General features: G+C 40.1%; 1 protein-coding gene and 1 pseudogene across 2 annotated transcripts in view; one reads left to right on the top strand and one right to left on the bottom strand.

Moving 5' to 3' along the window:
• Nucleotides 1-900: 900 nt before the first annotated feature.
• LOC110979343 (dynein light chain LC6, flagellar outer arm pseudogene) lies at nt 901-2892 on the bottom strand (annotated as a pseudogene). Its single transcript, XR_015427840.1, has 2 exons — nt 2691-2892; nt 901-2425 (listed from the first exon to the last, which is right to left on the bottom strand). The product of XR_015427840.1 is annotated as a dynein light chain LC6, flagellar outer arm pseudogene (transcript).
• Nucleotides 2893-7301: 4409 nt separating this feature from the next.
• LOC110979341 (E3 ubiquitin-protein ligase UBR2-like) overlaps nt 7302-26779 on the top strand; it is a 40612-nt gene continuing 21134 nt past the window's right edge. The window contains exons 1-21 of the mRNA XM_022235051.2: nt 7302-7405; nt 12952-13217; nt 13460-13538; nt 13985-14092; nt 14652-14782; nt 14975-15035; nt 15798-15875; nt 16303-16489; nt 17232-17336; nt 17788-17876; nt 18857-18955; nt 20216-20297; nt 20939-21020; nt 21704-21803; nt 22301-22429; nt 23339-23423; nt 23565-23651; nt 24187-24248; nt 24853-24963; nt 25590-25655; nt 25991-26098. Coding sequence (XP_022090743.2) covers nt 7328-7405; nt 12952-13217; nt 13460-13538; nt 13985-14092; nt 14652-14782; nt 14975-15035; nt 15798-15875; nt 16303-16489; nt 17232-17336; nt 17788-17876; nt 18857-18955; nt 20216-20297; nt 20939-21020; nt 21704-21803; nt 22301-22429; nt 23339-23423; nt 23565-23651; nt 24187-24248; nt 24853-24963; nt 25590-25655; nt 25991-26098 — 2193 coding nt within the window. The 5' untranslated portion in view covers nt 7302-7327. The remainder of the gene's footprint in view (nt 7406-12951; nt 13218-13459; nt 13539-13984; nt 14093-14651; nt 14783-14974; nt 15036-15797; nt 15876-16302; nt 16490-17231; nt 17337-17787; nt 17877-18856; nt 18956-20215; nt 20298-20938; nt 21021-21703; nt 21804-22300; nt 22430-23338; nt 23424-23564; nt 23652-24186; nt 24249-24852; nt 24964-25589; nt 25656-25990; nt 26099-26779) is intronic.

Below are 26779 nucleotides of genomic sequence, written 5' to 3'. Positions count from 1 at the left end.
CAATCAACACCTCTAGTCTAAATTCAAGATGTAAGCTGTTGTGAACCGCAACAAGTATACATATGCAGCAAGTTATGAGACGGAGAGAACCCCCCCCTGCTTTGTGTTGGTCATTGTCTCGCAGGAATCTGGGGAATTCCTTTCAGACATCTTGGGGGATGTGTTAAGTAACAATAGTCTGGAATATGTATAGGGATTGGACATGTTGGGGGGGGTACCCCTCGGTCTCATTTCTTGCTGGGTATAGCAACAAGAGTGATCCTTTGTTACTAATGTCAGCCTGTTACTTGTATTTTAACTGGTCTGGTGACTTGTTTTAATTGGGTGTAGTCTAGGGATGGAATTGACTACTGCACTGATGTCAACATTGGTACCCCTGTTTTCACGTTTTGCTGGAAAGGTAAACCTCAAAGAGAAGGGCGGGCCCCCATTTTTTTTTCAATAATAACACAGTGCAAGTTTTCATCGTGCCAAACCCTCGTAAAGTTTTCCAGTGACTTTACTTTAGACCAATTTTTTAAAAATGAAAAAAAAAAAAGAATTTTCTCGCAAAAAGTCATTTTCCTAGACAGGTCGGCCAACAACCACAACCACAACTACAACTACTCCCTAGAGGTCCCAGTTCCCTGACACCCTTCATTTGAAGGCTTCTAAGAGAAGCTTCGAAATCACATGAGTCTTATGTTACTTTTTCGAGTGCCAAAATTTAAAAGAATGGATATTGGGAGTTAGTGGAAATGTGTTCTGGTATTGTATCTGAAGTCAACCCCAAGTCACGATCCCCGGAAAAACAAAACAATATCAAATCCACTTTTCAAGCATTTGAATTTGTTACTACTGTCACCAGTCGGATAAAGTACAAGACCAAAAATAACCGATATTTTTATATTTTATCAATAATACTGCAAAATTCCTTGTACTATTTATTAAAATATAAGATCCTGTCGCTCATGGCATTTTCTAAATATAACTTTACAATTCTGTTTACTTTCTATCTTGTTTCTTTTTTAAAGGGTGTCCTAGCGATAGACATAAGTCGAAAAAATAACAACACAAAATAGTGCAAATCGGAGTCACTGTTGTAACAAAATAAAAAATGAATTGTGGTTCAAGAGAATGAACACAGTATTACGTTTTTATCACTAAAACTTAACAAAGGAGGGGGATGGATAATCAAGAAAATAAAACTTTCCATGGATGTAACTTTAAGTTAAAAAATGACTAAAGAGAGATGAAGTCATGCAAAGTGAGGATGTAGGACGGTGACAGAAGGGGTACAAACCATTATAATGTTAAGGAGTAAGATAAATGGGGACTGAGGCGAAAGTACATTAAGGAAAGGTGCAAGATGGACAATGCAGAATGGTGATGGGATATGATGATAGGATGATGACAGAAAATTGGAATGAAGGATGAGAAGGGTTTCTGGGATGATGATGAAGGAAGAGATGGGAAATGAAGACGACGGAAGATGACGGAGAATTGATGATGGAACATGAACGAAAATGACAATAAGGGCAGGTGAATTACAATGAAAATGATGTGGCAAAGGAATGTGAAAACACCTAACGGAAAGATACTAATTGGTTTACGCAAGGTGAAAGAGAGGTTCTGAAAAAATGCCGATGGCAGTCGCTGGTAACCATATTTGACAGAACTATATTTCTCTAAATCCGAAAGAGTGAAACTTGGGACAAGACGATTTAGAGTGAAAATCACTCTCAAATTAGATTGAAATACTCTGGAAAAAATAATCACTTCATTCGGGACTCGAGTGAAAACTCAATCTTTTCGATTGAAGAAATGTCACTCTAAAACGTCTGGTCCCTACTTTCCGACGGCGAGAGTGAATCTTCACTCGAAAAGGTTGAGTTTTCACTCTGGAATTGACATGTTCATGTTGGCTTGATTTCTAAGCTGAAAATTTAGTCTCAAAACTGATACGAAGCTTACAATAAAGCTTATAATGGAGGTACATACATCTGCCTAAGTTGGACTTAATGTATCGATGACTTTCGTCCAATGTGAACGTTTTAAATTCTATCGTGTCTAAAATCTGACAAGCTACAGTTGCCTAAACAATTTCGTAGTCGGGTAGAATCTCTTCAGCCGGACTTCCACAACAATATGGCGATCTGTCCGAGATAGAAGTAGATAAACTGTTTGGTCTCGTGGGTGACGTAACTGCCATAGTGCTTGCCCACGATGCAGTGCCAGGTCGGGTTGTAAGCTTTGTCGAACTCCTTCTTGACGTAGGCCGCAATGTCCTTCTCCACGTCGAATTTCTCCAGTGCCTGCTTCCCTACATCGATAGCATGCTGCTGTTGGTCCTCTTCCATGTCAGCATTCTTGACCACCGGCTTCTTGCGAGGATCGTCGGCTATAAGGCTAGGTCTAGTACCTCGATTCATCTTTGTGATGCGATCTAATGAAAGAGGATATCAAGTATTAACCATAGTTTAATAACTGTTACACATAAGAATGACCCAGACAGGTATGGCGATGTAGGTTTAAGTGAAGTGTAAAAAGTGAACAAATCATAGGCCAAATTGAATGGGAACTTGAGTTTTAACTTGTTGCAAGAGTTTAGTATAAACGCTCTTTACGACTATCATTTTAAATACTATAGTCGATGACAGAAACTGTATAGAATAGGCATGTGTGTAACGTGAAAAGCAGTGTATGCTTACCGGTATCGTCAAATAAGCTGCAGAGTATGACACTGCCGTTTAAGTCTTTTCAGAAACCACAGGTTCGATTTCTTCAATTTTGGAGATAATGTGACTTTCTGAGCTAGTGTCTCTCTGCATTGATCGTATGAAGGAAAGTAGGAAAGTTGCTTCCTTTTGAAGCATCAGAGGCAAAGGCTCCCCAGATTATGTCAATATGTTGTCGGCATATTTGCAAAACGAAAAGTTCATTCGGTGATGGTATTGGTCGAAACACCGAGCTCAAGGTGAAGTTCTCGCCATAGGTACAGCACCAGATTTACGGAAACAACCGCACAGTCCCTGGTTTTCGGTAGCTTGCTCGTACTTATGGAGGTCACTCTATTTGAAAACACACCTGACAAAGAAAAAGAACATGTTCTTTTAAAATGAAAATAAACAATCAAATGAAGTGTTGTCCTTGGTGCAGATCAAGTGTTGTGAAATTTGCTCGCTCGTAAAAGTCTTCACCATGACAATGACCGTGTGGTTACTTGTCATTTTGACAACCTTGCACGATTAAGCAGTATCAAGTTTGAAATGAAAAAGTAGGCCTATTGACATTGGGTATATACGAACCTCTCAACTTTAAATTTCGCTCCCTGGCGTTCGTATACTGGGAAAATAGTACTTGGGTATCGGTTGGTCTATACTACACTGTGCGTTTCATCGCACTAGAATGCATATAGTCTTCGAAAATTAAGGTCCTTCGATAGCGAAACAGTGATCAAAATACTGTGGGAGAGACACTGACAGAATTTTGGAACGAGGCTTTGTCATCCAAGGCCAAGACCGTCATGGTCCGAGCCAAGGTTACTCGTACAAATGATTTGAGTTTTCACGTACATTTCAAACTTTTTTGTTCAAATTTATTTAAACCGTTAATTTCAAATTCGTCTCCAAAATCCGTAGCCTTTCATAATACCAGAATTTTGCACTACGTTTTTCATACGTTTACCAAACATTTCGAAAGACAATTACATTCGTCGTCTGCAATTTTGTGATTCATTTTAGGATCAATATAATACATATTCATTCAAATTTGTCACATGATTGTGTACTATCTTTAGTATTTGGCCTATGACTTTTCCATCTTTTCACTTCTACTTTAGTCATATTTAGTTTAATTTCATGTGTCTGTTTAGTATTTTCCTTATTTGATAAGTCTCTTGCCTCTGAATATGGGAAAATTGTGCCCTTTTCATACTAATTTTATGTCCATTTAGTGCTTCGACAATTTTATGCATCAGCAACTGGAAGATATAAAGTATATACAGAGACAAATGAAGCGGCATTTATCAAGCTTTCAATTTCGCGCAAGAAATAAGTAGGCCTATATTCAATTCTTACTTTGTGTATACCAATATATCAGATGACGTGAAATCCATTATAATCCGACGACATCGAACAGACAAATGTGGAAAAGGATTGACTAAAATGACATTTGCGCGATCAAGTCTTTAAGTCACACCTCTGAAAGACATTTGTATTTGTTTTGCCATTATAGGCTAGTTCAAATTTCATTACAGGTTTGACGGGCAGTAATGAATAATGCCCACATACCTTCTTTACTGGCTGCCATACCCTGCAGACTGAGTTCACGATGGCTCCACATCTAAATTTCCTCCTGTCCTCAACATTTAATTTTACCTCTGAACGGTATTTCAGTGTAAATGGTTCACAATATGCACGTTTTTTTGCTTAATCAGGGCGTCCTTTTTGAAATGGCTCCCACTCTTGTAAAGGGGCAAGTTTGTGGCTCCACATCTCGAAATTATTTTCTCTCATGAACATAAACGAATACACAAAGTTTCATGCTTTGTGTGAAAAAAAAGTGCACAGATCGTCATGTATTAAAATAATAGCCCATGACCGCTCAACTAGGACGAATTAAAAAGATCCCCTTATATTTCTCAAATTGTACATTGACACAAATTTTAAAAAGCTGCTCATCAAACTGAAGTTGGTGTCACGCTTTTCCATTGCGAGTGTGTCGTCAGTGAGGCATGGCAGCCCATTTATTACGGAACAATAGACAGCTTTTGTTCAGTAGATGCCCCAATCGATTGAAGTTTAATACTAAAATTAAAATTAAAAACTGGAGTAACTCGTCCGTTATCGTTCAGTGTCATTGCATGTTTTCCATGGTTCAAGCAAATAATTACATACTAACCATTTTCAACATAAAAGTGTCAACTGGCAGCATTCATTATTTTTGTGCATTTTTAAAGAGTTCGATGATACTTTTTAAAATTAATCACCTGTTTTGCTTTGGGCCACCCAGAGATGTACATCAGTAAACACAGGCATTCAAACTGAGTTTGTACCACCTGCTATCCTGATCACTGTAGACTCAGTGAAATAACAATGCACTTTTCATCTTTTCACTTTTTTGTCAAATAAAGAGATGTTGACAGCGCCATTCACTGAAATAGTTCGAGGTGTAACCTCTTTCTTCTAAAGAGTGGAACAAAATCTGTGGCTGAGGTCGGGCGGCTTGTTACCGTATGTTCACGAACTGCTCGATTCGTTGTTTTTGGCCCGGGGTCGGCCGCTCGAACGCCGGGAACAAACAAGCGGTTATCACAAGCAACATGCAACATGGCGGCGTCCGTGTACGTTATTCGAGAGTTAAGGTTTGGATGGGCTGAATTCTTTTCTGTATAAACAGGAACATTCATTTCTGTTTTACAGAAAATAATTAATGTTAATTTTGCAAAACCTCCTATTGTCTATGGCTTTGAAGCCATCTCTCTACTTTTTGCAGCTGTTCAAAAGTCAAAATCTCACAAGTTTTCCCGTATGTTCCTGTAAAACCCTGACGAGGAGGTGGTGTGTGATCCTGTTCTGAGAACAGTGTTCTTGAGTCGTGTTCCCGCTGTTCGAGCGCGAGAACAGGCCGCCCGAACTCGTATTTCTATGGACTTCCAAAAGAGAAAAGGAGGAAAGAGAGAAAAAACAGGAAGTAAAACACCACCAAGTTAAGCTTGTTCTCTCTAAAACCATGGTATAAATATTTCCTGTTTGTATTTCATTGTAAAAAATAATTTGTTTCGTTTGGATACATTTTGGGGCGCACTGTATTTACGCTGTCCAGTACTGAGTCAGTGAACAGCAGGGAGCCCTGGACGGGCATTGGCCGAGTTAAGATCCTGTTGTGTGTTATTGGAGGATGTCCGAAAATCATTACAATACCACTCAGAAAACGACATCTTGAGACAATTTCTTAGGCCTACGGAGAAAAAAACATCTTAGAACGCAGCAGATAGCACGTGGACGGGCGAGATCACGAGATGGCGGTATATACAAGTTTCAAGAAGAATGTCAAGATGCATGCAGGGAAGTTTGTGACGTGCTGGACACATGAAAGCGGGTGTATGGGATGTCAGCATTTGAAGTTGGGATGTCTGTTAGCCTGCGTCCGTTTTTACTTCAACGGACCTCGCATTCGACTGACCCTATTTCTTGGCTACCGATTGCAGGAAAAATCATGAACCTGACAACCCGTTCTGCATGTCTGCAACTTCTGACCAAGAAAGAAATTAAAAGAAAAAGATACTTTTTCCGAATTTGTGAATAAAGGGGAGACTTTTTCGAAAGCACATAATAGTTGGCACTCGCCTTGTTCCCCGACAACTAAAACCAGCACCTATATACACAGTGTAGTATTGATAGAAACCTCATGAGATACACAGCTGTTGTCACTGGCAACTTGTTCGTGTCGTTACAGGGCTTTATTTTTAATGACTGCGCTTGAAACTACAAACGGCGAAGTAATGAAATGGCATACATTTTAAGTACGAAAATTAAATGTCTGAAGAAAATCCACCCACCTTCCAAAATGGCGAAATGATTATGTTACACGTTATGCACAAATCTATGACGGGCTCCACGGTCGTAACTTTTATGCAGATTAAGTTTCGTCGAAAATTAATTGATAGCCCAGATGGGATTAAAGATTTTTCCAAATAAAGAACCAGGGTTCACGTCCTTATCCATGATGCTCGAGAATGAACAGCTGGTAAAACAGTGGGCAACGCCGTACTTGATTTGTTGGTGCACCTCTGAATGACAAACCGTCGTTTTGGCTATGCAGGTTGCAAATTTAACAAAAGTTGCGAACAATTAGTTTATTCTTTGCTACTTACAAAACACGGGAATTAGAGTCAATTCAGACAGTCACATGAATACTTGTCATTATTTTATGTACCTCTATTTACATTCAAAATAATTTTCACCCATATTATCAACTTCTTTTCAACTGACCGACCCTCTTCAGAGGCCAAAAAAGGGAGAACCATAGAATTAAAAAAGAAAAGAAAACGAGGAAATGATTTGCAGCACATCCAGGCCTCGACGGCTGGGTTGAATCACACACCGTTCATTTTTTGAGTACGTTTCAGGTACTTTAAACAACAGGTAAGGCTATGGGAATGATGAATTTTCATTATTTCTTGACCTCCGCCATCTGTGTGCCCAACTAATACGATAATCGAACCCTCGCGTCCGTGTACGACATACGTACAGTACATGTATGTACCTGTACGTGTGTCGCATTAAAAAAAAGTATACACGATAACCAACAGAGGGCGCAATTGTAAATAAAAGAATTATTCAAGATGGCTGAGAAAGGCAGCCAGGCAGGACCTGGTGAAACTTCGGAGAAAATGTCCGACTCTCCCTCAACTCTGTCACAGGTAAAGTCATTGTAGAAGATTAACTTAAGTGTATGGTGAGATTTAAGTTTGTTTTCCATTTCTTCCTGAGCGACATCCACATCGCTAAACATGTTTGAAAGTTCCAAATGTTCCTCCATCGGTGACCAAGACGGGAATTACGGGCAACAGTGACCGACAGATTGTGAACGAACAGCTGAATCATCAGTCACTCAGCAGCTCATTAGGCTGGGCCTGGAGAATTTTGATTTTTTTTTCGCTGTGATCATTTTTAGGAGAGAGTGTAATATTTTGTTTTACCATTCTTTTTTGTCATTTTGTTTCTCATTAGGCTAAACACGATATTTTCCACCTGTCCCCACCATGCCCACTTTCCAATTCTCTCTTTCTCATAGATGTGCTTATTAAAATACTATGCATAGGCTATGCTCATAATAACCCATATATCCTAAAGGCTTTAGCAGCTCATGGGCACATTATATCATCATGCTCATCTCTCATCCAACGTCCTTGATGGTATAGTCCCAAGATCCCTTATTTCACCACCTACATGTACATGTACATTGTATTTTCAAGTCTGATTGTTTTTCACGGTGTTCATTACCTTTTGCACCCTGTTCCCATATGTATGTCATGATAAAGGAACAAATGCTACTTTTTCGAAGCAACTTATCTAAATTTTTTGTTGGTGGTGTCCTCTTTCATATCAGAAAGAGAAGAGAACACGGCTTTTGGTTTTTGAGGGAAATTGGGGGGGTAACACTGCATTGTACATGACCGCCCTGAAACACTGTGAAAAAAAATTAGCGAATGTAGTCTGGTTCCTTGACCTGGATGGAGATTAGTTTTGATGAATCCTAAATGCCTGAGTTGGGTAACCAGATGAGAAACAAAATGGCGTGATTCGACAGAGCAGTTGTCTTTTGCCAAACTTAGGTTAGAATTTTGTGCTTTTCTTGCTTAAATATTGTCAAGATTTACCTAAACTACATGTAGGTCTATCAGGAGTGATTAGTGGTTCCTTAATTTAAGGTCAAATTGTTAGTTAGTTTGAGAAAGTGGACTTTGTTTCAAAGGAACAGGGTGCTAAAGGTAATGAACACCGTTTCCACTGAATTACAATGTATGTTAAGTGGCAAAATAAGGGACCTTTTGACCTGGCCACTATACCGTCATGGACGTTACTCCTTGTTAAAGCTTAGTTTTAGGCCTGGTGCATGTTAATTTATAAATTTAAGTGATCTTAGGTTTACTTTATGATCTACATATTCAGTTTATTTTACAAACTTTTTTCAGAAGAGCATGAGATTTGCAACAACATGAGGCCCTTGTTTCATTCTATCAACAGTAATAACAACATGAATCATTCCACAGCTATGACTTACTGTACATGTACGTGTATTTCCCATCACCAAATCAGTGTTTATTCTGATGGCCTTTGACGATTGGTTGTAATCATTAACCCTAACCCTACATAATACTACAAATTAATACTTGTAGTAAAATGTAGTACTGAGCGCTGTCGCTTGTAAGAGGACATGACTTTATTGTTCTGTGAAGCCATGAGATACAATAGATAAGACAATGTACCATACAGTGCTGTGGCACTATGAATGCATGGCTTTATTGTTCTCTGTACAAGTAACAATGGAAGTCAGCTAGTCAGAAGTAGTAATCTGTAGCGCTAGGTCCTTCAGGCTCAGACTACTACTTAGTATTTTGTAGTACTGTGTAGTGTAAGCCAAACAATATGCTTGGCGGTTAGGGTTAATGTTGGACACTGGAGTGCTTCTCAAATATGCAAATGTGCAATTTGACCCCCCTCACATGGATTCCCATTTTTTTGGTAACATCTTTGACTTACGTTCTCATGATGCTCAAGATTTTGGCACAACAAAATAATTGGAAAGAGTTCTATACACAGGCAACACTAGATGCCCCTGTGCACAAACCTATGAGACTTGTCTGAAAAAACCTGTTTACTAAGGAAATGCTTTGGAATTTTCTTCATACGCTAAATTTCACGTTTTAGGACATGTTATCACTTTCAGACGACTGTCGCAACATTTAAGGGAAAATTAGTGTTATCCTAATACTTTTGAACATTTAAACAAAGGCTGAAGATAAAGATCATTCTTGTAGGAGTGTCCTCTCAGTATGATAAACCCTTCCAACGTTGCATGGCATGGTTTGTTTGGATGACAAACAAGAAAGGCATTTTATGCACAATCCTATAGGAGAAGTGCACCTGCAAAACAGTCTTTTTTCACTTTAAATCATACTCCAATTCAAGATCATGCTCTTTTCATAAAGTGTCACACTGTAGATATGGGATAAAGATGTTTAAAACCTTTGTTTTGTAAAGCTCGCCAGAAAAAGAGATGTTGGAAATACCTTCCAAGGTTGGCTGATTTAAATTGTAATTCAAATCAAATAATTTTTTAACAAATTTATTTAAATCAACATGTTTAATTTTTTTTTTTGAAAAAAGGCAAAAATGTTTCAATTTTTAAATTCTGCTCAACCAATATGGTTTCTTTTTGCAGGTTTTGTGCATTTTAAACAACAAATCCCCCCTTTGTGAACCTTTCAGTTTACCGTATTGATAAAAAGTGTGAATGCACAGTCTGGATTGGCAGGATTTCTTTGCTCAGTTTAATTAATTTGTTTTGATTTAAATCACCTTTTTAGATTCAATGAATGAATTTGATGTGAAGGATTTATAATCATGAATAAATTTCACTTCATTTAAAAAGGCCTTTTGGGAGTTAAATTTGAATAAAATCTGGTATGCTGAGTTCTTTAAATTCACGTGAACATAATAATTGGAATTCTCCATACTAAAGCCACTGTTGCTATACCTCGTGATTCGGGGCAAGCTTTTCTTAGTTACATAAGAGACGCCTTGCAACAATACACTGTTCTCAATGAATAAGAAGGGCTCAAAGGAACCAGTCCAGTCCAGAGATGGTGGTCGCTAAGCAAAAGCTTGCCCCGAATCACGAGGTATAGCAACAGTGTCTTTAGTCTGGGGAATTCAAATTGCTATGTTTATGTGCGATCAGATAACTCAGTGTGCCAGATTTTATTCAAATTTGACTCGCAAATGGCTTATTGCCTACTGCAGAGTTTGACATGATGAAATATCAGTGTGCATCAGCATTTTGTTTCAGCATGTACACATATTTTATAGAGATTATAAATGTTTGGTCATTATGCAGTGAAACAAAGCCAGTAATAACTTGATTTTTAAATCAAGCCTAAGTCTGTAAGTCATTACTCTACATGCACATGTATTAATCATAAAGGAGCTGGATCACAATCAAAACGAGACAGCTTTTTGCACACAATAGAGCAAAGTAAAATACCAGCATTTTGTACCTACATGTCGTGTACCTATACGTGTAGCATAAATAATACATACGTGTAAATATACACATGGTTAATGGCATGTTTTTCACTCATTAGTTATTTGATATACATGTCTTCTCTGCAGGTACATAACATGTGTAATGTACCTGTACTGTTAGGTGCTAGATTGCATGCATTACACTGGGTTTAGACAGTATCCAAGGCGGTTTGTGAATTTAGTCGATTACTTGATTGAAATTTCCAATTTTAATTTTGTAGCAAAAGAGATAAATGAGTGAAAATTAATACACATGCAGCTACATGTAATTTGCTTGCTTTTGAAATGATAATTTAGCTACCTCGTCGCCAATTTTCATAAAATAAAAAAAGCTGATTAGGGCCCCTCCCCAAAAAAGACTCCAGTTTCTGGTCATGGGCTTGGTCCAAAAGTGGTGCGATGACCCCTTTTTTTTTCCCTCCTCTTTTTTTCCCTTAGAATTGATGTACATGCACATACACATATACTTTAGAGCGCATGGCCTTGTTACTATGAGAAGTGTAGATTAACAACTTTGAATTAATAAAAAGACCATAAAGTATGACGAGAGGCAATGGTTTCATTCATCTCACTCAAACAAGAGGCTTCAATTCTTGGCAAGATTGAGCTTGTTAAAATACTCCAGCACAACTATGGAAACATCATATGTGAAAAGTAAATGTTCAGCTCCTGTTTCCGGCTTTAAATGAAATTCTCATGAGGTAGCAGTATACATGTATGACATTCTTTGCACATTGTTTTCTGCTTTAGTTTTGAGGAAACAAGTTGCACGTCAAACAGCCTATGAAAAAAAAAAACCAGTTCAGCTCCAGAGTTAAAATAAAAATAGAATTCTCATGAGGTAAATGATATACATGTGCACTGTACTGTGTGAATTGTTTTCTGTTTTAGCTTATAGGAAACAAGCTGCATTTAACATATTGGGGAAAAAATCTCCTCTCACTCTAATCTCCCTGTGCTCTTGGCAAGTGACGATGCATGAGTTGTTACATGTATGGTTGTCATAACGCGATGGCCATCCTCACTGCCATGACTGCGTGCACTGCATGCGTATGTTACTACCACTGCCTTACTGACACTGAAATAGACTGGCCCCTCACGGTTTGTTGCTTAAAAGCGTTTTCAATTTGTATACTTTCGCGGGATGTAAGACCACTTTGTTTGTCTGGTTCACAGACATACATGTACATGTACATTGTGTGTGGGCCCTGGGCCGAATCAATTTGCTACGGCCGGAAATTACACCGACTACATTGTATTTGGCAGCATCCACGGCTAGATCCCATAGAATCACGCATGATATCAAGCCACAGCCAATTGATTCGGACACATCTTTACACGAAGGATGTCATCTGATCAGAGTGCCGGACTGAAATGTGTGGAGGCCTAGGACTAAGACTGGCTCAGGAGAATGAACGCAGATAATGCCCTCGCCTGCAGCTTGGGTATTCGTCGCATCCATTCACCTGAGCTGGTCTTAAATGCATGTTTAAGTAATAGTACATGTAGTATGGTCTGCTCTTTACGTTGATGACTTTTCAATTAAACCTGGGAATCTATTTCATACTAGAAACACGATCAAGGAATATTACAATGATTTTTTTGGAATCAGAAAGTATGAGGGCCTAACATTTTGTTCTTAGCGGAACCTTTCTCTAAGCATGTTGGAGCAGTTTTTGTGTATGCTTTGATTATTGGAAGAAAGAAAGAAGACGATTCTTTACTTGGCCTAAAACCTGGAGCGCTCTGTTTGGTACTTGGGATTATGCATTCACTGTGCTTAACCTCAAGGCCATGCAGTTGCCCAAGTGAAATGGGATTTTAATGTTTTGTACATTGCGACTGTGAAAATGCTTATTTGGATAAGTTTGCACAAAATTGAAAAAAGTGGCTTATTTGTCAGGTTTTAATTTTTTCGTCCATGTTGTGCTGTTCTGTAAATTGGGTACTCGTAAGTAGAAGTTGATTCCATACACACTTTGTAGATTTGGAACACCGACCATAACCACACCGACCAGGAACGTTAAGAACAAATTCAGAGTGTGTAACATACCTTGCTCCTAAGTTTGCTCTGATTCCTGTGTGTGTGTATTCTCCCGGTCATTTGAAATAAGCACAGTCCAAACACCATATCTCTTTTCTGTCTGTTAAAATACAGAGTTGGCAGAAATGCAGTTCCAAGGCAGAATTGAACGCTGCCCTCTACAGGTTTTGGCGCGACAACGTGCCACAGGCCTACACCTCCAACGAGCTGAGTGTCCCTGAAGAGGACGTGGTATGTCAAGAGAAATTACTCAAGCCCCTGGAGTGGTTCATGTGCAATGGAGATCCCCGCCTCGTCTTCCAGCAACTCAAGAAGACAGACAGCCCCCCGCAGCTGTGCGGCCGAGTCTTCAAGATGGGAGAGCCCACCTACTCCTGTCGGTGAGCATGGCCAGAAATATCTTTATTTACATGGACCTGATCCTAAACAGTTACAGTTCCTCTTCATCTTGCAAACTTTTCTGTAATGCAATAATGTATTTAGAGGTGAACCTGTCGAGCTGATGATAAAGCCAAATCTATCTCTTTACCATACTGCTGTGCATCTTGATATGATCATCTCCATGATCTCAGTGCTATGCGTGATGTGAAGTGGCCAGATTTTGGTGTGTTGTTTCTCACAGGGATTGCGCTATGGATCCAACCTGTGTGCTGTGCATCGAGTGCTTTCAAAAGAGCAAGCACAAAGCCCACCGATACAGGGTGAGAAGATGTGAACCTTGCCCAGCGTGATGCCGCGTCCCTTGACACTCTTGCTGTAAATCTTTCTAAATCCTCCAAACCCTTCACATTCTGCTTATTGTGAATTTCGTGGGCCATCAAAATAATGATCAAATCCAATGTGAAATTATGAGGATGGGGAAGGGCAACGGAGTGGTCTGCCTTCCTGTATCCTATAAAGTCCCTCAAAACCTCCTCGTGAATTTTGAAGGTTCTGGCAGTTATTGATCCTATGTACATGCTTTAAAGGACGCATTTTCCATAAAAGAAAACAACTACAGCAAATTGTATGAAACGACAAGGCAACCACTTCTCAGAACTACACAACGTACAAAAAAGAGATGTATCCACACTGTACGTGGTGCTGCTGCAGATTTCCTACTTGATGTGCAAATCTGGACTCATCCAGTTCTCTTGTGTTTGATCAGATGAACACTTCTGGAGGAGGAGGCTACTGTGACTGTGGCGACATTGAGGCCTGGAAGAGTGATCCCTACTGCAGCATTCACCAACCCAACCCAGAGAAACCAGTACAGGTCAGATCTAATTCGCAACTGTGTCTCGTTGCTCTAACCTGCCCAAATCTTCCAAACTCCACAGAGTGGTCGTGTAGGATTTAGGAGGACATGGACCTCTTGAGAAAAAAAAAAACATGTGGCGCATCTCAAAGGATGCATTGTGTCAAAGTCTTGGGCTGGACTGTGTGTTGTTTATGCTCAGCCATGCATAAAATAATAGGCCTTGCTTTTACTGGAAGTCATCAGCTGAGCTTCAAGATACTGTTCTCACTGCCTCAACATATTGACAAGGTTTGGCAGAGGATTCTTGATGAATTGAGGCAGAGGTCACCCTACCAAGGGGCACATTTAAGAAATAACTGAATATTTCAGAGGATTGGGGCTGTAACGATTTTTACATTGCACAAGAGACAAATAGGAGGATTTTGCAAGAGTGAGGTTCCATCTTGAAAATAAGCCCAAGGGAGTTTGGGTCAGTCAGCCAATTCCCTGTGTATTGTCAATGTGCCACTTGAACAACCTGTGTCTTGCACTGCCATCATAACTTACACGTCTTTAAACCTTTTCGCTTTTAAAGGACCCCTTGGAGCATCTACCCATTGACATGCAGTCCTACTCCTCTGCTCTGTTCTGCATCATTCTTCACTACTGCTGCGACATGCTGCTCCAGGAAGACCCTGAAGTACCCATGGAGGATCTTCGGCCAAAGTAAGTAATTCACTCTCTGCCCCGGTCATTTCTCGGATCTCGTAGACGTGAGCTGCGGAGAAGGGATATTCATGTAGTAGTCTGCTGTTGATCATGTATGGCCCCACTCCATATCTTGAGTTGGATCATTCTCTGGTTTCCTCCATGACGAGCACAGATTATACGGTAATTACCACCTCTGTCTCTTTTTAGGATAATGGAAGACGCATACTGTACAATGCTGTTCAATGATGAAATTCACACCTATGAACAGGTTGGTAGAAATGCTTGATTTTCAGTGCTTGTTTCACCAGAGTTAATAATTTGACATGTTAATCAGATGTGAGCACAATCCAAGCATTGTGTGACAACTCTTCATTGGTCATTCAAATGACTTAGGCTGTGTTTGAATACGGGCGATTAACAATAGTACGCCTCCAAGAGTTTGCAACGCGTTGACCAATCGCATTGCTTGAAATTTGTCGACCCTTTCCAAACGCGCATTGGGTCGACAAATTTCGCGCACTGTGATTGGCCAATGCATTGCAAACTCTTGGAGGCACACTATTGTGAAACACCATATTGCTTAGCTGTGGTCTGAAATTACACACGAGTCTATGGTACTGGCTACAACCACTTCTCATAGAGTCGTGTGTAATTTCAAGCTGTAGCTACAATGTAAGTAATATGAATACAGCCAGCCAGCAGTTAACATTTGAATTTGACATTTTCTCTGTGATCTTGACATTTTCTGTAAAGAACCAAATTGTACATGCTTGATATCTTTTGACCATCAGCCTTTCTTTGGCCAGATCCTGGCTTGTTAGTGGCCTGTTCTTGCTAGGCTGCTAGGAACATGAGTCACTTGGTGCATGTTTTTGCATTCTTAGCTGATTCTGAAGACTTCTCTCCTAATATTGTGGAACGCTATACACTTCAAAAGCTAAAATTCAAATTATTGCTTACAAATTTGAAATGTGCTCCAGGCTTGTTTGTCGTTAACTTTTTTCAATTATATCATGTATCTTTTTCGCAGGTGATCGAGACCTTAAAGAAGGCGGTGAATTGTACACCCAAGGAAGCTGTTGATTTTGCAACAATTGTCGACAGAGAGGTACAGAGATTAGGTTTAATTTGGGCCTGAGTTGAATAATTTCAAAATTTCCCTCAGTGCAAGGGGAAAAACCTCTATGGCCCACATGTCTAGTTCATTGCATGCAGATGTCTCTGGTGTTTGTTCAAAGTTAGTAATTATTTGTGACATCACCACCTGTGTCCCTCTAAATAGTGTTCAATTGGCAAGTATGTATCGTTCTTGTCATCTGTAAGAAAGATGTTTTTAATATAGAAAACATGGCTCTTCAGAGTCATTACATCATAGTTTCAAAGTGTATTAGGGATTTCTAATCCCAATCAGAAGACTTAAGAACTTAGTTACATGTATTTTGTTAGCATTTTTCTATAGTATTTAAGTGTATTGCAGAGGTTGCTACAGTAAGGGTTAAGGTATCCAGTTTCCAATGTTCATTGTCAAACCATAGGGGCGGAGCACAGTGCGTAATGGTTTCTACAAGGATTGTGAACGTGCTCGCAACATCATCAAACGCACCACCTCCCTGCACGACGCCAAGTCGCTGAAGGTACATGTGATGCACTCCACCGTGGTGGCACATCAGACGTACAGCCTGAAACTGCTGGGCTGGTTATCAGAAGTGTCAGCGTATGCAGGTTAGCTGGCCCCCATTCAGTGAAAAAGATGAGCACTCAATATTACAAAACACCCTTTGACGCGGTGAAAAATGCAGTATGTACATCTGTCATTCAACAAACCACCACCACAGGCTGCAATTATTTTGCTATTTTTGACCCAAATTAAACTTTATTTGGCTTACACTGTTCACTAATAAATGGTTTTATTATTAGGTTTGGATGTTTTCTTTTTAAAGAGGAACACAATCTTATTTTCAATCAAAGATCACAGTACATAAATGTGAAGTTATAGAATATGAAGTTTTAAAATCAAACTATAATATTTTCATTCAAATACACTATGCATCATCAATGCTTGAACTTATGTACATGTAGACTGTGTTTTGGTGTAGTTTTTTAATTGATATTTAAGGTAATATTGAAAATCCATTGAAAACTGTGGATGCTCCTTGTCATGAAGTGCAGTATTTCAGCAACAGTTCACTGTATAACAGCACACGTATAGTTTGGCACAGTACCACATGTGTTTCAAGTCTTCCACATGTGTGACTGGATTCAAAATCCTGCCTGGAGTGTGCTGATTTTTATATGTAACTGGGATTAACTGGCCTGTTTTAAAACTGAAGGGTGCTTTGTTTTCTTTCTGGAGAATTGTACAAGCTTTTGACATTGCTGTCAGCACTTTCATGGGAGCCTTGATTTCGTGGGGGCCTTGATACAAGCCATGATCTGTGTCGTCTGTCGTCTTGCTGATTTTCAGATGGGTTACGTCAGCTTGTCTGTCAGGAGTTGATGAAGCCACTCCATGCCTCAGAGTATACCATCCTAGAACAGATAATGTTGAATGACACAAAACTCTGGAAAGGTAAGAGCCTTTTTGTTTCCATGGCTGTGCAGATCTTAGATGTGTTTACAATAGTAATAAGACTAAAAACAATAACAACACATGAAGAACAACAACAAAAACAAAAACAAAAGAACAACGAAATAAACAGCAAATAAGACAAACAGCAACAACAAAAACAAAGTATTTATACCAAGCCATACCAAGTTCAAAGCGCCTGACGTCAATAGAAAAAACATTGCGGGGACCAAAGCATGTGAAAGTCACATTCCAAAGTTCTTACAACTCAAATTCCATAATTGAAAAAATCTTTTCTACAACTTGGTACTGGCCAAGGCACAGAGTGAAAAAAATCTAGAAATGTCCAGAAATTGTGTAATGAATCTTTGTAGTATGTAACATGCACTACATTGCCTTCTCCTCACAGCGTTGTCTGTCTGACACGTCAGCATTTTTTTAAAATTTCCTGCAGTTGCACGGATACAGTGGCATAAGCTGTTCATGAGCACTCTTCTCATGGACATGGAATACAAGAAGAAATTTGCCATCATGTTCACCAAGGTGAGGGCTGAAGTAGGATTGATTTACACAAGGAGAAAACCCAAGCCAACCCAACCCACACCTGCACTGTGCTGTGTACTTACATGGATGACCCATCCCTTACCGACTCTGCTGGTGTACATTCAAGTGGGCCCCTTCTTACCAGATCGCTTGAACTAGATGCATTCAACACTTACAGTGCCTGTGTGGCTTTTATGAATGCACAACAGACCTTGGCACTCAATGTCAAGTCATTGCAGAGCAGTGGTTATTTTTAATGGCCTTTCCTTGAAACTGCAAAATGACACTTCCTGCTAGGCAATGCACAGGACAAATGGACTTCCATTGTGGAACACTGTAAACTGTTTGCCACAAAATTCACTTTCCACAATCTAGGCCTCCCAAAACCCCAATATGGTAGCAGTTGAATGGTGTCACATGAGAAAATAATAAGCATTGTTGTCAAAAATCAGTCGCTGCTAACTGTCTGAGCATTTTTTGGTGAATGTTTGGTGTATCTGGATTTTAATGTATTAACAAACATACCGGTAGCAATTGTGGCAGTGGTAAAAGTCTGAAGCCAGTAATAATGTCTACAGAGGAAGGACATCAATTTCTCATTAGGGAGAGGAGTAAGGCTAAAGATCTTACCAAGATCTTTGTAACTTAGGTCATTCAAAATTCTGTAACATATCTCAAAAGATGGAATTTAAGAAGGTGTGTCATTAGTAGCGAAAACCATAATAGTGGGACATGCTGTTGGTATGCTTTTGGTTTGGTATGTAATTGATCTGTGTATTACTGCTTCTCTTACACAGCGTCTCTTTCCCCTACCAATTAGAGTGCCAAAGCTGAGACCTACATGTTGAAGCACAATAATTGTCATGCATCATTTGTTAAAGAGAATAATGGCAAACCAAGCCCAGTTGAGATGAATGGATTCATTGGAAATACTCTGTGTCGTGTTTGTAAATGAATTTTGTCTTGTCACATCTTTGCAGCACTATAGTCAGATACTGCACGACTTTGCTGAGGATGACCATGACCATGTTGTGTCTGTGACTTCGCTGTCGGTGCAGATATACACCGTTCCAACCGTGGTGAGAAGCCTGCTCCACGCTATTGTTCCCCTGTTACTATTTTTGGCATTTCAGTGTTCTCCGAGAGCCCATGAACAGTGTTGTAGTTGAGCCTGTCCCAAATCCCTAGTACCTCCATCACTAGCCATTCAGTCTTAAGCAGTTCGCGCCGGGGCATTTATGAATGTTGATGATGCTTGGACGGGATAATTTTTTTTTTCTGTTTTCAAAATTCTTTAAAAATTCATATCTTCATTTACTGGACACTTACACCCACACGAAGGACTGTCTGGTGTCTACTCTAATTTGACAGACAACATCTATTGACGCTGGAGTATTTCAGCCAGGCCTGCTGCCTTGTAAAAAGAGCCCAGAGTGTGCGGTGTTATGTAATTTTCTTTTGTTCACAAACGTGGCATAGTGCGCTGCTGACTTCTTATCAATAAGGGCCAGATTAGCATGCAGCGGTGCTGTGTGGCTCATTGCTGCAGTGGTAGAGCGCTTTTGTCCCCGGTAGTAATCTGCTCGCGCTTAATGCCCCAAAACCTTGGTATACTGTTTCAAAACAAGGTTGGATTATCTCCACTATTGAGAGTGAAAAAAATGTCGGTAATTCCCAGCAGCCTGGTCTTTTGTTACGAGTACGGTCTTTTGTTGCAGGGCCCAGTTCCCTTTGTCCGATTTTGGAGACCCCGGCCACGCGTATAAAGAATACGTGACCGATACCTGCAACCCCGGTGGCAAGTGGTTAATCCAAGTCACAAGCTATTCAAATGAACTGTCACAAAAGCATTCCTTGGTCATTGTTCACCTGGTTACTTACTTATGACTGGTCTTGTGAAAGGACTTGTGACTAGACACAGCAACAACATTGCCTATGAGAAATCATTGTTAGTTTGCACAGGAGGGATTCTAACCCCCAGCTTCTTGTTTAAATGTGAGCACTTCTCAAACCACCCAGTCACTGAGCTTGCGAGGGCTGCTCGACTTTTTTCAAGTTAAAGACAATTTATGTGGTTATTTGTCTCCTGTTTACCATTTGGAATTGACAAGTAACATCTATGTTTCTGCATGCAAAAGCTTGAACTGTCCAGAACTATTGAGAAAAATTATAAGAATGAGTCCAGCCATTCTTGTAAGCTTGTGTTGAGTTAAGGGACAGTCAAACGAAAGGGCCTGTTACATAAGAAGTTGTGCCCCTAAATGTGTGATATTTTGAGGAGCAATATTTTGAGAAAGTTTAAAGGTATTTTCTTGTATGTTTGGATGACACTCTTCCAGTCGCGGATGTTAATTGCGGAACACAATCTCTTGGCTGTCGTTCTGAAGACGTTTGTGGACTACACTCAGAAGTTCAGAGAGGGTGAGTAGGGCCTCTCCTTAGCTAAAAAAGGCAATAGATTGGAATATGTTTGACTCTTTTAAACTTCAACCCTTATTTCAACCAACAGTGTATATAGCAGACGTATTGCTGAATGAGTCAGCCCTGCTTGATAAATACAGTAATACTGAATTTGGACATGAAATTACTGACCATGTTTGATTTTCAGTAAGCACCTTTCTTTGTGAAAAATGAGTCTTGAGTCTCAGATAAAGTGTGTCTCTGTGTAGCTGGTCTCTCAAGTGAAAGTGTTTAAACAATACTTGCGTCTTCAACCTTAATTATCAATTTTTGTGTGGACAAGAAACGTGTCTGCTTCTTTTCTTCATTTACTCTGAAAACTAAGGCATGGGGAAAGTGCTAGTCATTGGTATCTTAGAGATTGAAGTGTAACAAATGAAAGCTCACATTTTACTGGTTTTATTTGAGAAAGGAACTCATTTTTAATAAAGTTGTTGTAGCGGTTTCTGCTTTGAAAGGTTAGGTTTCTTCCTACATATACCCAAAATTAATAGCCTTTCATAATAATGCATGAACAGAAAAACTTGTTTTGCATTATTAGAAAAGTACGTTAAAATCTCTTGGACTACAATTTTGTAATGTTAACTGCTGTTCATTTCTAGGACCAGGGACTGGAAAGTTCCGATTCCAGCGGATCAATCTCAATGGACTTCGTCGCTTCCACTTTGTTCTGATTGATCTAAGGTATACAGAAAATCAAATATTATGAAAAAAAATTATTTACAATTCTCAACATTTCTTAACATTATTAGTGTAGCATTTGAATATGGTCAATTCACAAAAGTGCGCCTCCAAGAGTCTGCAACGCTTTGACCAATCACAGTGCGCGAAATCTGTCGACCTTTCCGAAACGCGCATTGGGTCGACAGATTTTGCTTACTGTGATTGGTCAACGCGTTGCAGACTCTTGGAGGCGCACTATTGTGAATCGCCCGTATTGAGTACATGAGTACATTTTATTCAAGAGACGTACGTGTACATGTGTTTCTTGTATGACTGGTCACTAATTTGAACTGGAATGATACTTCTTTGTTGATGTTTGTCATTTTGATGTTCACATTAAAAGTCTCTTACAGGTAGATCAAACTCTTAATTACTGTTCATTTCTTGTTGAGTAGAGGCTTATTGCTGTCTGCCTTTTAACAAGATTCAAGATTTGCATTTCCAAATTGGTTAGTTACTTGACAGTCGAAGGGGTGTCACGATGTGAGCGGCACTGACAAATTTGAGTGGGCGTACGATGTGCCCACTTGGAGGTGGAGTTATCTCTTGGCGCGAGTGGAGATTTTCGTAGAGTCGAACGGTTTAAATGTGCCTTCTTGTAGTATGCTCGTAACAGTTGGTCACATTTGGGATTCTTTACCTAGGTACATCTTGTCCAACAAGCCTGAAGAGTGGACCCCAGCAATCCGTGACTATGTGATGGAGGGAATCACAGTGTTGTTGAATCTCCTCAGTGCCATGCATGTAAGTCGACTTTACTGGCCTTAGCTCCCCTAAGAGGCACAATACTCTCATAATGTTGTTGGCCTCCAAAGTTTTGAAAATGACGGCATTGTTCTGTGAAAGTGGAAGGGAGTTTTGTGTACATGTTAGAGTGTACATCGTCCGCTGTCATCTGCCAAAACCCAAGAGACTTTCCTTTTTATCCATCTGTCCATAGTTTCTAGTGGGCTACATCATGGCCAGTCAATTTAACTGACTCATTTGATCGACCATTTTTGTCAGTCTCCTGTGTGTTTCTCAGTATTTACTCAATCAAAACAGGTCTTATTCAAACAAACTGCAGTGCTCTGGATTAGATATCTGTGCTACTACTTCGCTGAAAGCCAGATCCTTTTCTAGAAACTTCAACACCGACCCAGTGCAAAATTTTGTACCACCAGTTCATCTTCAGATTGTTGGGGGAAAAACAGGCTTTTGATCGCATTTCTGTTTTTATTTTTCTTCCTGCTCTTTTCTAGGGAATGGATCAAGTGGTGAGGCAGGTTGGGAAACACATTGAAATTGAGCCGGAGTGGGAGACGGCCTTCAATCTCCAGATCAAACTCAGCCCCTGCTTGACTCTGTTTCTGGACTGGTGTGCCTTAGATGTAAGACAATTTCCTGTTCAACCAGCACAGTGTCCCCTTTCTGCCATTCTCCTGAAATATTAATGACCCACCCAACAGCAATTGACAATGTAACCATCGCTGTGACTCATTTCGAGGTGTCCAATGGAGGATTGCATAAACAAAGTGCCATACAAACCTAGCTGTCCCAGTCCTGTTCAGTATTCCAGTAATAGTTACTTACACAAAATGAAGTAGGTCATAGGTCATTTGGGGTCATTAATTTATGCATTCCAAATTGACCCACCCATCCATTCTCATGCACTCTACATGTACATGCTCAAATTCAAGTTGGTGAGACGTATTTTTATCCCAAATGACCTTGTTTTGTGGAAATGTGGAATGGCTTTTGATTCCTGAAGTACTGAAGTATAACGTCACTGTGAACCAGAAAGTATAGTGCAAACGAATGGAGTATGCGTTGGTGCACACACTGGTTTTTGCGCGAATGCCTCTTACATGTGTAAATGTGCGCTTGAGGTATTAACTCCGGTACCCTTTGGCTGTAACTTCATTCAATATCTCTTCTTTAAAACCCAAACCTATTAGATCCATCAGAATCGGTTGGAAGTTTTGCAGGATGTTGCCAGGTTTGAAGGGTTCACCCCAGTCACCGTAGCTTTATAGAGAGAGCCCCTTGAATTTTAAAGCACAAGGAATAATCCGTTTTCAATGTGGAATAGTTAAGAGGAACCTGAAAGAGTTTGGGTTAAATTCTATAAATTTCTAACTGTTCCAGCAGAACCTGTGCATGGATTACCCACAGCAAGCCTTTATCAAGGCTCATTCTAGATGTAAGGTTGTTGATTTAACAAGAGTACTTTTGATCACCATTTGCATCAAGTTTTCCCTGCATATTGCTAACTGCCGTGTTGAAATTTGTGCTTTCAGCGATCCCTGCTCTTGAAGGCATACCGTGCTGCCATGACCATGCTGAGAAAAATTACCCACAACTGTTCTGAGAAGGAGGTTGAAGGTGTGTACTCCCAAGATTTTGTCCAGATTTCTTGGTCATGATACTATTCAGCAGGCAGTGAATCAGTGAATGCTCTGTCACACTCCTAAGTTAACGTTTGGAAAGCCTCATCTTGTAATGCCCACGCTCATTTTGTTGCAGTGGCTAACCACAAGACAAAGTGCCTTGTCTACAATGTGTCCATCCAGCCGGTGACTGTCCACTGCACGCTGGTCCGGTTCTTGGCAGGTAAGATTGGCTTAGGGCAGTACAGTGCCCTTTAATAACCTTGAACATGTTGACCCTGTGGTGGACACTTGTGGGGTCCATTCTGAAGGAATAGGTCATAAGGTCTGGTTGCAGTATGAATTTAACTAAGTGTTGTTGAATTATTTATGAGGTCATTGTCTTAAATTATTTATGCAAATTTATGCATTGCCCACAGAAAATATCTCCAACCAGCATTTTTAAATTTCCAGTATTACTGATGTAGGAAGGATAGTAAATTAACATATTTACACAATGGCGAGAAACTCTGAGTTTCAAATTTGCCACAAGATTTTTCAATATATTAACTTGTGATAAGACTAAACAATATCACTTGTTTGTCAGATTTTTCTGTTTTCGTTATCAAAGGTAGTTCCCCTTGGTAAAGAAACTATTATTTAGAGAATTAACTGTCAAGGTCTGAAAGCCTCCTACTTTGGCCAGATGTCACACATGTTTTTTATATGGTAGGCTGTTAGATTGACTATTTGTGTTATCATTCATTATCATTCTACAGGTTTGCAACTCGGGCTCAGCAGGTACAATCTTAGCTACCTGTCCGATGGCTTGCTACCCCCGGTGAGTTTATTTGGAATTGAAAGACCAACTGAAAACCCAAAACTGGTCATAGGCTTTCGCCCGAATCAAGTTTGACCCATTCTACAAAGATTGCCTGTGCAGTGTCTTTGATGTTGCCATTTAATCAAGTTTTTCACTCTGTGAGGGTTCAGGAATTCTCCCAAATTCATGCGCGATGATGATACCTTGAAGTTGAAATCATGTGCCATGTATTCCACTCTGATAAGGCCATGAATCGTTCAGAGCCCGTTAGGGAAAGTAGACTTGCCAGCCCCAGGTCAGCAGTTAATGTAGCCTGATCCAATTAGGCTAAATCCTAGTCCAGCTCGACCCTTCCCTTACTGGGCATTAAACTTGTCCCCTGCTGGACACTTATTTGCAAGATGCAGCGTAAACCACAAACAGTTTTGACAGTAATGTTACAGCCCTCATTGTCAACTCAAGTGAATTGAATGAGGGTAAAATCCCCGCCTATGTCAAAGAGGGCTCTCCTCCAGAAATTCCGCCACACGTCAGAAGCTATGCTGTATTTGGAGGAGCATTATGAGCCGTACCTTGCAAGATGATTTCTAATTTCTGACACCTACTTGTCTTTGTCTCCCAGTATCCACTGTCACCCTTGGAGCTGATGGAGGAACCGTTGCGGACTCAGGTCTTGATGGCTCAGGTCTATGCTGCCATGTGGAGACGTAACGGGTACTCGTTGCTAAACCAGGTCAGCCATTCGGTCGATCAGTCAGTCATTCGACCAGAATGTACAGCCAGGAGTCTTATTAACACCAGGTTTCATCAGTACCCTCCACACATCAGCCACTTAGGTTGGCGAGATTTTGCCATAAATGTTTTTTTACTCTTTGAACCCTCACCTGGTCTTTGCAGCCATGTAAGATTTGTGTATGGAATCCGTGCGTGAATGAAAGCATATCTTTTGCTGATGCTTCGTGCTCATTGGTTCACAATGTGCACGGTGAAGGGTACGCGCAACCTTTTTTGTATGCATGTGCTTAAACCTATGGCGTCTGTGTAGGAATTTCCCATTGAAAGGTCAGTCCCGCTTCTCTGATTGCTATCGGTAAGGATGCCATTGAGCATGGGGCCCACATCAGCAAAGTTGAAAGCATTTTGAAAGGTCATTGAAAGGTCAGTCCAGCTTCTCTGATTGCTATCGGTAAGGATGCCATTGAGCATGGGGCCCACATCAGCAAAGTTGAAAGCGTTTTGAAAGGTCATTGAAAGGTTAGTCCAGCTTCTCTGATTGCTATTGGTAAGGATACCATTGAGCATGGGGCCCACATCAGCAAGGTTGAAAGCTTTTTTGTTGCGCTCGCTTTCCTTTGGTAGATCTACTACTATCAGAATGTGGCCTGCCAGCGAGAGATGTACGATAAAGACATCATCATGTTACAGGTAAAATTCCACCTTTGTGTAAAAAGGGAACTTTGTTTGATCTTGTATTCAACAAGGGGTGCAATTTTGATAGTAGATGTGACAAATCACACCTAATATAATCTCAGTCACTTGACAGTGTTGGCCTCCTCTATGCTTTCATGTTTTGTGTTAGCAACTTGTTTTAATTTCACTTGGAACAAGAAAAACAGGGTTCGTCTTTCATTAAATTTGTGTCCTGCTTCAGTTCATGCCAACGTTGATGGCTCCAGTGACCTTTTGGAGAGTGAGAAAGAAAGAATTAATTTACCAGTACTTGTGAATTGTTTCAGTTTCACATTTGTTCTTCCCTTCAGTCTTGTGCCTGTTTGATGGACAGCAATGACTTCATGATCCGTACCCTAGACCGCTTCAATCTGGTTCGCTTCCTGAGCGTTGAATTTGAGGCCAGCTCAACCCCTGAGGTGAGACTAACGTCAGAAGTCTTTGAGAACATGAGTTTTCTTTTTCTGCATAATTTCCAAAGACGTGTTCTTCACTTTTGGTGTTTTTATGTTGCAGAGTTTTGCTTTTAAAATTTGTAGTGAGCAGTTCTTATTAAATTGTGGCTGCTAAAATGAAATGTGCCATTTGGTTGGCCCACAAAGTTCTTCAAAGTTCAGTTGATCTCAGGAAACTTTGTCTTGAAGGACTTGTACCTGAAAATGAGATGGACCAAACGTTAATGACTAACCCACTAATCCACTGCAGAGAGTTTTCAGTTTATTTGCCAAGTTTGAATTAAAATGAGGAGTGTAGCTAGGTAAATTTCCAGCCCTAAAAATGGCTATTTGACCAAATGAAAGTTGTCAATTTGCCTAATCACTTCATGAAAAAATATCATTCAGAACAACCAGTCAATCAAATATTTAGTTGAGATCCAGCAAGTAATTTTATTATTATTGTATGTCTGGTAATGACACCAAGGATTCCTCATAAGCGCCCTAGGCACTGTAGCTTGCAAGCCTGAAGAAACCTGTAGAGAGGAGACAGTGAGAAGCAGTTACATTTTCAGAGGTGGGAGGAAAACCCCAAAGGAATATTCTGGGTAAAACCCATGGAATCAGGTAGGGACTGAAAACCCAATCCACATGTGGACCGGGCCA

The sequence above is a fragment of the Acanthaster planci genome, linkage group LG01 (genome assembly GCF_054643075.1).
Source record: "Acanthaster planci isolate LZ-2023a linkage group LG01, COTS_SCS, whole genome shotgun sequence".
Lineage (NCBI taxonomy): Eukaryota > Metazoa > Echinodermata > Asteroidea > Valvatida > Acanthasteridae > Acanthaster > Acanthaster planci.
This window is presented reverse-complemented; position numbering and strand designations above follow the sequence as displayed.